Genomic DNA, 14,985 nt, shown 5'->3' with positions numbered 1-14,985 from the left:
GCAGAGAGAGAGGGAGACACAGAATCGGAAACAGGCTCCAGGCTCTGAGCCATCAGCCCAGAGCCTGACGCGGGGCTCGAACTCACGGACCGCGAGATCGTGACCTGGCTGAAGTCGGACGCTTAACCGACTGCGCCACCCAGGCGCCCCTCTTTGGCAGATTTATAATGGTCATTTAATAAGCTATTTGTCCCTATAAACCTAGTCCAGGCAGGTAGGTGGCTCATGCTTCACCCTTGTTCTCTTTGTTCTTCTTTTGAGAATGTTGATCCTGCCATATTGTTTTACACCCAATGCCTTTGCTTAGATTCTTCCCTCTGTCTGGAATATTTTCCCTTCAGGCAGAGAGACCTCTCAAATTCCACTGATTTTAGAAGACTCAGCTCCTCTGAGTCAGACTTAATGTCATTCACCTCCCATTGTGGTTTGGTGAGAATCCGTTGAGGATGTGTCCATCCCCTGCATGAGGCTGTGAGCTCCCACAAGGACAGACAATGCATGTTCATCCTTGTGTCCCCCTTAACCCAGAGCCTGGTTCATGATGAGTGCTTAGTAAATGCTGATTTTCATCTCTTCTTCCCCTCGCATAATCACCACCCTATTCCTTTCATTCACATTATTAATATCTTTTGAGCCAACGTGCTGTGGGGAAAACAGATTGTGGTAGGCTGAGTAATGGCACCCCAAAGTAGTCCATGTCCTTATTCCTGCTGCCTCATATATCTAGAAGGATTTTTGCAGATGTGATCAAGCTAAGGATCTTGAGATGAGATTATCCAATTATCTGATGTCATCACAGGGTCTTTATAAGAAAAAGGCAGGAAATCAAAGAGGTGATGAGGGGCCATGAACCAAGGAATGAGGACAGACTCTAGAAACTGGAAAAGGCAAGAAAACGGATTCTCTCTGAGAGCCTCCAGAAAGGAACCAGTCCTGCAGACATCTAACACACAGATAAACAGAAAACGGTCCCAGTCTCCAAGGGGAAAATTTTCTTTCTACTCAGGGGAGGAGACAATTTAGGAAACTATGATGGGTGGAAGTTGGAGGTGAGAAGTAATAAAGGTCTACACTTCACCACCTTGATCATCTTCCTAACTATACTTCTGTGTACAAGCTTCTATCTTCAAATAAAGCACTGAGAAATGAACAGAGTCAACCCACAAAGAGTGCCGTGTGGATCCATATGCTCTACAGCCTAAGATTCTGTTCATACATCCTAAGATTGAGTCAGATCAGTAAACTGTCAAAATGACATTGTGGAGCAAAGAAATAGACAGATATATCATATGGGCCAACTAGAACCCAGGCCTTACATTGTTCCCTCAGTGATGAAAATGGGCTCATTTTCCAGATTTATAGCCCTCCTGAAATACAAATGGAAACCAGAAGATTGGATGGCTGTCACTATGGCCTTTTACCGTAACCCTCATTTTCTTTTTCTTTTTCATTTCGTTTTTAGATTTTTTCTGATTACTAAAGACATGTAAGATTTAGTAAGTTTGCCACAGTCCCACCCCAGAAATATTTATCAACAAATAAAGGTCTTAAAACCAGCATTTTTATGCCACCAACCAAAGAAAATAAATAATTGGGTGCACATGAAATAATTTTTTTTTTAAAGAGGAAGACCCTAGGGGTATATGGGAGCCTTGGAATAGTGTTTGTTCTCAGCTCTCTCAACTTCCACATCTGTAGCATTACTCAGGAACCACACTCTGAGTAATGCTGAAACAGGGTAAGATTTCCAATCACCAAGGAAGTAATAACCAAAGTCAACACTTACAGAAGATTTACAAAAATTCCAGGCAGTGCACGAGTTCATTTAATCCTCATAATAACCCTACACAATGGGTACTATTACTATCATAATCCCCACTTTACAGATGAGGATACTGAAGCACAGAGAGATTTCTTAGCTGGTCCAGGGTCACAAAGCCAGCATGTGAGAGAGCTGACATTTGAACCAAGGCAGACTATCAGCAAAAAAGCCACATGCTAACCACCTGGCTACACTGCTTCTCAGAGGAGAAGTTAATTGATATCACTAAACTGTACCTATCAAGGCAGGAAAGGGAACGAACAGACTTTATGAAGATTTTTTTTATAAGGATTAAAACAAAAAGGCTTTATGAAAAATTGAATGAGTCAAGACATCCCATCCCCATAATAATTTTAAAAGATTATTTTCCCAACTTAAATCATAAACATACATGTCCACTATTGAAAAACTGGGCAATATATAAAATATAACGAAGAAAATAAAAGTCATGTGGTTTTACTTAGCTGCTTCTTTCTGTGGGCTAAGTCCATGTTTCTGAAAGTGAGATCAGTAGACCAAAGATACCAGAATCACCTGGAGCTCATCTTTAAAAATGGGGATTCAGACCCCATCTCAGGCCTACAAAAGCAGAATCTCTGAGGCCTGACCTCAGGATATTACTATGCAGCTGCTCTCTACCGCTTGGAGCCCTGTAAACCGTAGCACTCATTCTGTGAAACCTCTTGCCGTCCACAGACCCAGATACTATAGGACCTAGGCAGATGCCTAGAGGAAACTTTTATTAGATGTTCATTTTGTTTCAAGGAGACTGAAATGAAATTTAAGGAGCATTTCTAATGCTCCTTATAGTGTACTAATAGTGTACTAAATTTAACCGATATTTCTTTTTAATTTTGAAGTTCGATTTTAAATTAAATTGTAAAAGTAAAAACTGCATTTTTTGTCATTCTTATGCCCAGTAAAGTTTTGAGTATCACTGCCCGAGGCTTAAAAAGAGAGGTCCAGAATTTTTAGATCCAGAATTCAAAGCTCGTACTCCCCACCCCCTATCCCCAAGGCCTACCCACTCCCCTTTCCTTTCTGAAACCAAATTGTCATTAGGGGCAGTAAAGAAAGGGGAACTGAGGAAACCATGTCCCATTTGAAAGTCAGGCTTGGGGTGAGAAAACACAGATTACTCCATGAGTAGATTTCCTTGACTTTCACCTATAGGCTTTGTACCCAGGGTCCAAACAGCTTTAATGCAGCCCCTAAGGGCCCCCAAGCAGGGTTTGTGTCCTCAATTCTGAGCTGATTCAGAGCCCTGCATCTAGCTTTGCTTTCCCATGAAGCAAAATGGCTCCTCTCCATTAACATCAGGCCCATGTTCTAGCTATTAGCCAAACAAAAGATTTTCCAAATATGGACCCAAAAAAGCATGTGCACTTTGAAGGCCACAAAAAGCTTAAATAGCTAAAACATATTAAAAAAGAAAGCCAACAATTGACGCCAAAAGCGTGAGTCCTTAAGGAACAGAACAGCAAGACAAAAGCCAGAAAGAGGAACAAAAATATGCATTGTAGGGGAGGGGCAAGCAGGGAGGTGTAGATTTATATGGAAGAGCTGACATCATTGTTTCCCAATAATACTCTGCATGCAGGAAACAGATGGGAAAGAAGTGGTGGAAGGGACCACTTATGGTAACAGGGCACGCTCTCTGTGTAGAAGCCTGCCATTTGGAACCTAAATGTTTTACTTTGAAAAACTGGGCATGAGAACTCCATTGCCAGAAGTTTTATTAAAGTCTAGCTAAATCCTGCTGAACTTATCACCTTGGCAATGCATGGTAAAATGGAGCTTTGCATATCAGATTTACTGCCAGCTGACCTGTCTGTGGCTAAGAGGACACAAAGCTGTGGAATGGGAATTTAATGCCTTCAGTTCCCCTACTTCGTGGCTGGGTGATGTTTAGACAAGTTACTTAACCTCTCTGAGTTGGTCTTCGTATAAAAAATGGGGGACAGGGGCGTCTGGGTGGCTCCGTTGGTTGAGCGTCCGACTTCAGCTCAGATCATGATCTCACAGTTCATGGGTTCAAGCCCCGCGTCGGGCTCTGTGCTGACAGCTCAGAGCCTGAAGCCTGCTTCGGGCTCTGTGTCTCTCTCTCGCTCTGCCCCTGCCCTGCTCATGGTGTCTCTGTCTCTCTTCAAAAATAAATAAACATTTAAAAAAAAATTTTTTTTAAATGGGGGACAAAACAGAATTTCCACACAACAGGGACAGGTCAAGGTTGCGCATTGATGCCATAATGCTAGATTTAATTGACCCATAATTAGGATGGTCAGTTAACGTTACAAAAAGCTTTCTCTTTGGGGGCACCTGAGTGGCTCAGTTGGTTAAGCTTCCGACTTCGGCTCAGGTCATGATTTCATGGTTCCTGGGTTCAAGCCCTGTGTCAGGCTCTGTGCTGTCAGCTCAGAGCCTGGAGCCTGCTCTGGATTCTGTGTCTTCCTCTCTCTGTTCCTCCCCTGTTTGTGCTCTGTCTCTCTCTCTCTCAAAAATAAATAAACATTAAAAAAAAATTTCAAAAAAAAGTTTTCTCTTTTAACAGACTCCCTCTTTTAACAGACTACAGCTAACCCAATGGATACTCTTGTTATGATCAGCTACTCTGCCTCCTCTAGCTTGACTCTTCTGCCACTGAAGACAGTTTCTGTCACCCCAACAGGGCCCCTCACCCCCAAGCCTGGCCACTCAACTAGCTTTCCCAGAATAAAGTATCTTCCCCTTCAGGGTGCAAGAAGGCGTGACCAATTACAAGTATCAGGCAAAAACATGTGGTTTCCTGTCTGTAGACACCAAGCATCCCATCTCCCCCCATCCTTGTCGTTCCTCATGGTCAGATGATGTCTATCATTTTATTGAATTTCCCCCTTACAAGAGATCCACTCTGTTGGATGGCTCTCTCACTCAGCTGCCTTACATGTGGGTATCCCCTGCTTGCACATCAGCAGGAGCCCTCATTTCATTTTTCTTTGTACTTCTTTTAGCTGTCTTCCCCTCTCACGACCCCACTAGGCTGAGAACTTGAGAGCATCTTCATAAATCCAAGAGTGTCTTGCACATTAGAGTCCCATTAAATACTTGTTGCGTTGAATTGAAAACCCTACGCAAGATGGTTTCTGAATAAAAATGTGAACAAAGCCAGGGAGAGAAATATGCATAATTGCACAAATTAGCTCAGTTGCCTGTCACGAAAGCTATAGATTTATTTATAGTTTGCCAGAATCGTACTTTATATGTCAAACTGTTTTCTGGTGTCTGTCACAGTAAGAGCTGGTATATGTTGCTTTGGGTGGGGGGTGACATTCATCCCTGTCTCTGGGGGGGAGGGGGGGAGGGGGTCCCAAAGGCATTCTGGGGCAGCATCAGGCCATGGGCGTGGTACCAGGGCCTGGTATGCATCAGCCAAGCTTGAACTAGAACAAAGAGTGCCTGAGACTCCATCCCAGAAACTCAGTTGGTTCTGGGGCCCCGCCAAGAATGTGGTTCATACCAAGGAGTGACTGGTGAGGCACTAGGAAAAGGCAGTGTTTCTGGGGCGTCCTGTGCAAAGTCTGGGTCAGTTTCTATCTTAGAGTAGCTGTAAGTCCCTATGGGGAAGCTTCAATTATCTTGGATTCCTGATATTTCAGCACATTAGCAGTGTCACTGGTCTTGGAGGAAATAGGGTCAATCAATCAAGTGCTGTGTGCTGGCCATAGGACTCACCCTGAGAGGCACAGTGCGCTACCAAATCTGTGTGAGCTGCTGAATGTCATCTGCCTTCAGCAGAGTCATCACTGGCTTATCAGTTAGAAAATAGAGTAATAAGGAGAATGAAGATCATATTGCGTGTCTCTGACTCTAAGGCAAAGGGTGTTCCAAAAGGGAAGGAGGATTGGGGCTGCAGCCGGCAGGAACGGTCCAGGAGGAAAAGGTGGGGTCTGGTTGGTCTTGAAAGCTAGTAGGTTTAGAATAGATGTGTGTGAAAAGCGCCTTGCACAGGGTAAAGTGCCATGCAAATGTCCACTGTCATCATCATCATCATCATCATCATCATTATTATTAATGATCTAGGCTAGGGCAAAAACAGAGAAAAGGCTACTTTTTACAGATTTTTTCTTTTTTGTTTTTTTTTACAAAATTGTAGTGTAAATGCCAAATTACAAAATATGCTAGTCTGAGAAATTGTGTTTGTGCTTAGGATTCTGGCCATGGGAGTCAGGCAGATCTGGATTTAAATCCTCCCTTTTCTATCTTCATAATTTTGGCAAGATCTTTAACCTCTTTCATCTAGTTTTCTCTATAAAAAGGGGATAAAAATGCCCCATTCTTACAGATGTCAAAAATATTACTTGGTAGGTATAAAGTGACTGGCACACAGTAAGCAATAAATGCAGACAGTAACTCTACTAATAAAAATAACAAGCAGGTCTGATGTGGGACTCAGCCTGCATTTCTGCGTCCCTTCTCTCTTTCCAAGAGACCTCCTTTTCCTCCTCCTTCCTTTAGCCATCCAGCAGCTTAATGATATATCTCCTCTTCCTCCATTAAAAGTTGCTCTTAGAAAAAAGTCCAGTACCAGTATCTATTCTCCTCTGAATTGTAGTCAGCATATTTCTTCTGGGTGCTCTTATTTTAAGCTGTACCTAAAACTGCATGCTGGGGACAGGGTTAGAGGGACAGGGTGACTATCTAGACTCCTGAAGCTTTATGAGGCTATGGCCCCACCTCAGTAAAGCCTCGAGGCCTGCCCTTTGAGGGAGGAGCACCAAGACCAATTAAACTCAAGCATGGCATTTGTACTGGGGCATAGAAATAGCTCAGACAATTGAATGGGACATGCATCCATATGCAAAAAGAAAAGTAATTTGAAGGGTGGGATAAGTGGGGAAAAAGCTACTTCAAGGCTTAAATTCAAGGCAAGTGATGAGTGAGAAACAAAACAAAACAATAAAAAAGCAAGTAGCTCCAGGCACGAGGGTGGCTCAGTTGGTTGAGCATCTGACTCTTGACTTTGGCTTAGGTCATGATCTCAGTTTGTGGGTTCGAGCCCCGCATCGGGCTTGAAAAGCAAGTAGCTCCATGTTCCTGGGCCTCAAGACTGGCATGAAGGAACCACGGAAAGGACAGCTGAGTTCTGAAACCCAGAGGCCAGTGGCCGGGGGGGGGGGGGGGGGGCAGGCAGTTCATCTCACTCCGTCTGTTCTGGAGGGAACGAGCATCAGGTCGCCCCAATTAAAAGGGTCTGTCACTACTTTGTCTCAAAAATATTTAGCTACAATATCTAATGGAAAAAGGCGGGGGGGGGGGGGCACTTCTTATTCTCAGACTTAAGTCCTGAATCTTTCAGCCCACCCGCTTCTCCACCCTCTGTTGCACAGCCACACACACAGCCACAAAATCCCAGGAAACTTTCTCCAGGGAGGTGATTCCCAGGAACAAACAGTCCCCAGCAAGCGTTTCAGAACTGCCTAAGTCAGTCAGCTTCTGGAATTCAGAATGCGTTCTCCCCTCCTCCTACTCCCACAGAAAAGGTTTCCAGCTAGCCTACAGATGCCTAATACATTAGGGGGGGAACAGTGCAACAAAAACTGCAGCTGTACTGGTATTGAGGGGCTTATCCTCCACTTACAGCATGGTCTACGGGAAAACGTGTTCCCGCTTTCAACATGTTTCCCTCTGCCCCAGCATAAGGCCCAGCCTCCAGCTCCCTCTACCCCAGCCGATGGTTCACTTGGCTTCAGGGAATGTCTGGGATGACAAGAGAGTAGGCTTCCTTAGCGGTCCCAATGCCTGAGCCTCCTGAGCTTGGAAGGCATTTGAGGGGCCGCCTGTGGGGGAGTGGAGGGAGAGGGAGAGGGAGAGGCTGTGCCTGTGGTCAAGGGGCTGTTGGTATAGGTCTGGAGAGTGGCAGGAGGGAGGGGTGTGGGTAGATGGAGGTGGCTGTTTCTATTCTCTGTGTGGGTTGTTTGTCATATCCAGACCCTACAGAGTAAGTTACAGTCAGGCTTTGTGTTATCAGTCAGTTCGCTCCAGGTTTAAAGCATTTTTTCTCCTCTTTTGGTTTTGCCTATTTAACTCTGGGACCCAGATATGGGGATGCCCCTCTAAACGCAAGCTTATGAAGTTGTTGTTCTGTCTGCACAAAACTCTGTCTCCAAGACCTGACTTCTCTTTCGGTTCCCTTTGGTTTTAGGAGTGGCTGGGTATCTTTCTCAAATCTTTCTGAGGGCCCTTTCCATTCAGATGGACATTCTGGTCTTCCACCATTATACACGATGGTCCATCCACTCTGCGGTAGCTCTGGGAAACCCCTGCATGAAATGGCCTCTTCATTCACTGGGGCAACCAATCTGCTTCCCATTCCTCTTCATGACTGATGAAACCACCTGACCATATCATTTACCCATTTCATTGGAGCCCTCACTCATTCAGTCATGGGTGTAATGTAGTTATACCAGGGCAAGTCCAGGGTGTTATGATAATAACAGCCACACTTTTATAGCTTTCCATATACACATGCCCTCTGCCAAGTGCTTTGCCTATATGAATTCATTTATCTTCACATCAGTCCTCTTAGCCCCATTTCACAAATGAGGAAACTGAGGCCTAGCGGGGGTAAGTAATTTACTCCAGGGTTGGGAATAGGCAAAGTTGAGATTTGGGGATTCTATGCTGGACAGGAAGCCTCCAGAACTCCTAATGGGAATACCCAGCAGGGGCACCTAACTTGGGAGGTCAGAGAAGGTTTCCAGAAGCAGCGGAGACCTAAAGAATGAAGACTCAGGGGGCACCTGGGTGACTCAGTCCGTTAAGCGTCAACTCTTGGTTTTGGCTCAGCTCATAATCTCATGGTTTGGTTCGTGGGATCAAGCGCCACGTCGGCTTGGGATTCTCTCTCTCCCTCTTTCTCTGCCCCTCCCCTGCTCTCACTGTCTTTCTCAAAATAAATAAATAAACTTAAAAAAAAAAAAAGAGTGAAGTTAGGTAGGGAGGGTGTGATAAGGATGTGTGAGGTAAGATGCTGGGGAGGAAAAGACTAAGCCAAAGAGAGTACCAGCCCTGGTTCTCCAGTCAGTGTTAAATCCTGTCTTGAACAAAAAAAATATTACCTACCTTCCTTGCTAAGACTTTGTTCCTGTTTATGTTTGGGTATCTTATCTATTTACTTGTAGATAGTAGCTTTTACGTGTTCTCCTTCAGTTATGACAGCTATTTTCAAAGCTTTATTGATCCACTGGCTTCTCTCTTTTTTTTTTTTTAAGTTTATCTATTTTGAGAGAGACAGAGACAGAGAAAGCATGAGTGGAGGAGGGCAGAGAGAGAGAAAGGGAGAGAATCCCAAGCTCAACCAACTGAGTCGCCCAGGCACCCTGAGCCATTGGTTTCTGAAAGTCTGTTCACATCCCTTCAACTGTAAATTTCTCAAGTCTGGAGGGCTTGTTTCTTTCTCTCCCACTGTGCCTCCACAGTGCCTCAGTACCTATTTGTGAAATAAATGAATAAACAAACTGAGAGAATGATTTAGCCTCAGAAATATATATAAAGGGGCACCTGGGTGGCTCAGTCAATTAAGCACCCGACTCTGGCTCAGGTCATGATCTCACGGTTTGTGAGATTGAGCCCCGCATTGGGCTCCACGCTGACATCTCAGAGCCTGCCTGGGATTCTCTCTCTCCCCCCTTTCTGCCCATCCCCTGAGCACATGTGTGCTCTCTTTCTCTGTCAAAATAAATAAATGTTAAAAAAAAAAAGAAATTATATATATATATGTATATACACATTTTTTTCCCTTTTCAATCTGATAAGAACTAGAAAAAAAACTTTAGTAATAAAAAGGCTCACAGTTCTTACCAAACATCCAGAGGAGACATTCTGAATAGTACAAGGCTGCTTATCCAAGGGGAAAATGGTCTGTAAATGCCTAAATTGCAAGCAGTGGTTCTCAACTCTGCCTGCATATCAGAAACAGCTAGGAAGCTTTAAAAAAATTTTTTTTAATGTTTATTTATTTCTGAGAGACAGAGAGACAGATTGAGAGCGGGGAGAGGGGCAGAGAGAGGGAGACACAGAATCTGAAGCAGGCATTGTCAGCATGGAGCCCAATGGAGGCTCCATGGAGCCACCCAGGTACCCCTTTAGTAAGCTTTTAAAACATACCTATGCCTGCACAACAAGAAACTCTGATTTAATTGTTCTGAGAGGGGACCTGGGCTTCACCTTTTTTTTTTTTTTTTAAAGCTCCTCAGGGATTCTAATGTGCTGCCATCATGGCAAACCACTGGGTGACACAATATCACCTTTTCCCAGGAATCGAATAAAATGACAGATTGTTCAGAAGGGTGAGAAAGTCCTTAGCCCTCAGAGTGGAGACAGAAGGCACAAATGGAGGCAGAAGACAGCTTTTCCAATAACCTTCTCTTTCTGGTTCCTTGACTGCTGGCCCCAGCATTTCCAAGTCCTGTGGGAAGACCAGGGGCACTTGGCTCACAATGAAATAAGAAATGCTCGGGGTGCCTGGGTGGCTCAGTTGGTTGAGCGGCCAGCTTCAGCTCAGGTCATAATCTCACGGTCCGTGAGTTCGAGCCCCGCGTCGGGCTCTGTGCTGACAGCTTAGAGCCTGGAGCCTGTTTCAGATTCTGTGTCTCCCTCTCTCTGACCCTCCCCCATTCATGCTCTGTCTCTCTCTGTCTCAAAAATAAATAAACATTAAAAAAATTTTTAAAAAATGCTCTTGGATGCACTCTGGCCTCACACGGCTTCACCCGCAGCCTCCCAACCACAGGTGACAATATGATGTGGTTTTCGTTGGGATTCTTTCAATTCAGTTGTCAAAAAGAAGACAAAGAAAACTACTACTTTCAGCATACCAGTGAAGAAGAGATGCTCTTCTCCCTCTATACCAGATGGGAAGATAAAGTTATCTGGTTCCTAAGGAAGAGCTGAGGGTTGGGGTGGTGGTCACTGTTCCGGCCATGTTGGTCAGGAGCAACTTTGTGCTGTTCTTGAGTGTTCTTACCAGACTGGAGAAAAGTCCTCAAAGAAGTGAAAGGGGGGAAAACGGCCCTTCACATCAGGCCTGTGTGCCTCTGGGGATGATCAACAGCAGGGTCTGAACTGTGGAAACTACACACACACACACACACACACACACACACACACACACACATTTCTATAAGAAAGGGTTTCTGGTTTTCATCAGCTTCCTAAAGATTAAGAATGACACTTGGCCCTGGGCAGCTTCTGCTCTGAGCTGAACACCTATTTGTCACCCACACATCCTGTCCTGGCAGATTTGCCCAGCTGAAGGTAGCAGGGCTGGGCCACGGCAAATCACTGAAGTGGATGACATTCATGATCTGTGTTCAGCCTCAGGGTTGTAGCTTCCCCACATTCGGATGGCCTGAGCACAGCTTATTATCACCAGCTCTGTCCACCATCCCAGCTTAGGGCTTTCCCTCCCTGTCCAAGCACAAGGGCTCTCTTGGCTTCCCTACATCTCGGTCCTTCTCTCCTGCTCCTGTGCTCCCAGACCTGAAAGCATTTCTCTTTATCTCTATACAGGACCATCACCTTACCCTTGACTCCGAAGCTCAGTAATCATGATGTCAGTCTTGTGAGGCCCTCCCTAGCCTTCTGGTTTCTAGTTACCATGCTGACTTGTCACCTGGATTCTGGGGTTGAACTTCCAAGGTGGTGGGCAAAGGGGCAGTGCCCAGGTCAGCTTTCCTCCCTGGGAGCAGAGTCCAGGTCTTGTCTATTAACTAGTACATGTTTCAGAAAGTCCATGAGGAAAACACATTGTTTTAGGAAAAAAAAAAAAAATTAGCACTGTGCTTACTGATACTACACTATAGTCAAATTAAAAGAGGACTACATAACTAGTTTTTACATGTAGCAAAAAGGAAATCCTAATTACTCTCATTTATATAAGCTGTTTATTATGCATGCCTAATCCTCATGTGGCACAAGAATGGTGTCTGGATCATTAAGTGGGTCAGTTTCCTTTTGTTTTAAAGCTAAACTCTATTCAGGTATGTCAGACTTGAAAGTTTGCTGATCCTGTGACAGGATCTTGCCTGTGTAGTCTTTCAATTTGGGAAACAAAATCATTAGAAGAGAATGTTGGCCTGGATAAGGAAGCTAGGGAGGGAAGAGGAGCCTGGTAGGCCAAGCCTCTCTGCATCCTTCATGATTTATACTGTATGACCTTATGCAGGTCAATTTACCTGTCTGGGCTTCCTTGCCTCCTCCCCAAGGCTGGGATTATTAGGCACTGGTTTTCATTTTTTTTTCCTCTGAGCAGTAGCTCCCTTCCTTCTTTTCCAAATGCAACCTATATAGAAGCCCAAAATACAAAGCAGGTGAACGAAGAGCTGCCAAAGGCAGCCTTTGAGGTGTCTTCACAGAATGCTGACATTCCTGGCTCATCCTACAATCTATGACATCATAAGAATGGGGCAGGAATGGCAAGCACCCCCATTCTTGGAGGGGGTCCCAGAAAAACACCCACAGGGTGGAAGGGGGCATCCCGAACATTTGTAGTGAACCTCAAGTTCCTCACAAAAACAGGGGGAGGGAAATATTTCTTTCTGAACTTTCGAGGGTAGTGGTTAAGATGCACATGTGGAGTTCTTTCGCATTCAAAATAATTCAGTCCAAGTAATTTTATATCAAATCGCCCTCTCCCTGATTATTGGAGAGGATTAAATGAGTTGACTGTTATGTCTCGATTTCAAAAGAGGCAGTTTTGAAACCTGTGGTACCCCAAGCTATGATACTAAGCCATTTGTCCTAATGACACAGCAGACTCTGAACTCCAGAATACCACAGGAATATCACACCACTGCAAATTACTAGGTGGTGCTGAGTCTCAAAAAAACGTAATTGAAACAAAATCTTTGCACTGTTTTTGAGATGCACATTTGATATGAGCTAATCAAATCATTTTTGAGATTATTTTCCTGGAGGCAGAATTATTCTGCACAGTTAAACAGCCCTCCAGTCTCCTCCTTTGTTATAGCTAGCTGTGTGTAAATACGAGGCCTATATAGTGGTCTAATTTCTTTCCGCACTTAACTTTCTAAAGACAAGGCCTTTTTGTCATGGGTATGCACGGGGTCAGTCAACCTTACAAAAGGAGTCATTTACTGCTCAATTTCCCCAGCCTTCCTATGATTAAAAACTTCTAACTTCAAATGCTATTATTGTATTCTAAATTGTTTTCTTTCCCTCTCCCCCAACAAATGTTTAAACTGTCTCTACTCTGCAGGATTCCCTTTTTTACCCAATGTGGCCTTGAAAACAGAGACTCTCTCCTTTTCTTTTACATACCCTACAGTATTTTAAGATCCAGGCCTTCTGACCTTTTTACAGCACTCTTCTTGTCTGACACACCAAATGCTAATCTGAAAGCCAAGAGGAGGTAAAGGGTCTGGGGGGTTGGGAAGGGGAGGGAGGGAGGTACTATATATTTGGCATCCGTTCAGAAATTCAGAAAATGTTTGTGCAACCACTCCCCCAGCCAGGATCCACCGCACCCCCTGCCTTCCAGCACATTAATAAAAAAAGATGTGAGCGGATGAAATTGGAGAGCCCGGGAGGGACACCCAAGGCGGTCGTAATTATGTACCCGGAGAAGCCCACTGATCATCATCATCCCACAGGTCCTGCCCGAATCCCTCGCCTCCGACATCCAAAATCCTCGATCAGGATCTCTGGAGCTCCCACCCCCAGCCCGCAGAGGTAGCCGGTTAAACTTGCAGCAGCACCGCCCAATAACGGCTTGTGTGCGACAAACGGAAAGACCCACACAGCCTCTGCACGTCGAGGTGGCAGCGCTGTGCACCTTAGGAATCATATCTGTTCTTTAAAAAGAAAAAAAAGTACATTGAGCCCACAGGCCTGGAATACATTAACTTGCGAACGGAATCTAACACGCTCCAGAAAAGTCCATCTCACTCTCAAACAAAAAGAAAAGGAGGGGTGGGGGGAAAGGCAAAGGCACTTTACCATCCTGTCCTGAGCTTTCCAGATACTCGGTCAGGTCACAGCCAAAGGCACTGGCGGCTCCCTTTCGTTTCAGCTTCTGCTTGGCACCCTTGTTCTTCATGAGTTAGTCCCAAAGAGGTTGCCCCTCCGTCTCTCCCTCCCCTGTGCTTGGCACCGCGCCTAGGATGGTCTCCGGGGTCAGATCACTGGCTGCGGCGCGGCTCCGGGGGCCCGCATGGGCGCGCGGAGGAAGTGCGGCCCGGGGCAGCGCGCATGGACCCCGCGGGGCGCTGAGACCCGCGCGGCCGCGGAGCCTGCAGTCCACGGCGCGCTCCTCCAGGGCCGCGGTGCCGGAGGCCGGGCGGAGCTGGCGGCCGCGGGCCGGCTGGCGGGAGTGTCACTTCCTCACTTGGAGTCCCAGGGACTTTTCACGGGCTCCTGCGGGATCTCCGAGCGTCTTCCCCCGCTCCGGAGGGAGGGCTATAGCTCTCTCCTTTCGGCTTTTGCAGAGACGCCCCGGAGAGGACGAGAGCGCGGGAAGCGGGCAGCAGCCAGGGGCGAGGAGACAGCCCCGGGGCTGCGTGGCTCCTCTGCCCAGCGCCCGCTGTCTTGCCTTCAGACGGCGTTGGGAACGCGAAAAACAAGCATCCTGTCTCTCTCGCCCGCCCTCACGCCTTCCTTTTTTTCCTGTCTTACAAATCCTAGGATCATCCAGCTCAGGAAATGCTGGAAGGAAGTTAGCTAGGGAGGGGGGCGGAGGGTGGAAATTTTTGGCAGCTCAGTGCTGCGTGTGTATGGGGCCGGAGGAAGTAGGTGGGTGGGTTGAGGAGTACGGGGCGGGAGGGTAGGACGCGCTCTTGGGAGAGCCGGTCTGCGGCTCTGGAGATAACTCGGCAGCTCGGGAGGAAACCGCCGCGCTCCCAGGAGGACCCGCAGCCCCAGCCGCCCGCTTCCTGCCCCACCGCGGCCCTTGGAGGAGGGTAGGAGGAGGCGCGCTAGCCTTCGGGACGGACGGTGCTAGGTGGGACCGAAAAAAAGTCCTGCCTCCTTTTCATCCTCCTTGTCATCATCTCGTTGACACTTTCTATTTCGGTGCCTGCCTAATCCTACACAAACCCTTCAAGAGTAATGACAGAGACAAAGACAGGGATTCCAGCAGAGAAACCTGACCTGCCCGGGAGCGGTTT

The 14,985-nt window shown here is 46.2% G+C and overlaps 1 protein-coding gene across 1 annotated transcript in view; it reads right to left on the bottom strand.

Annotated features, from left to right (window-relative positions):
- ARHGAP31 (Rho GTPase activating protein 31) overlaps positions 1-14,738 on the bottom strand; it is a 115,515-nt gene extending 100,777 nt beyond the window's left edge. Inside the window, exon 1 of the mRNA XM_043594238.1 lies at positions 13,820-14,738. Within this exon, the coding sequence (XP_043450173.1) occupies positions 13,820-13,919 (100 nt within the window). The 5' untranslated portion in view covers positions 13,920-14,738. The remainder of the gene's footprint in view (positions 1-13,819) is intronic.
- Between the last annotated feature and the right edge of the window lie 247 nt (positions 14,739-14,985).

This window comes from Prionailurus bengalensis, chromosome C2, assembly GCF_016509475.1.
Source record: "Prionailurus bengalensis isolate Pbe53 chromosome C2, Fcat_Pben_1.1_paternal_pri, whole genome shotgun sequence".
In the NCBI taxonomy this organism is placed as follows: domain Eukaryota; kingdom Metazoa; phylum Chordata; class Mammalia; order Carnivora; family Felidae; genus Prionailurus; species Prionailurus bengalensis.
This window is presented reverse-complemented; position numbering and strand designations above follow the sequence as displayed.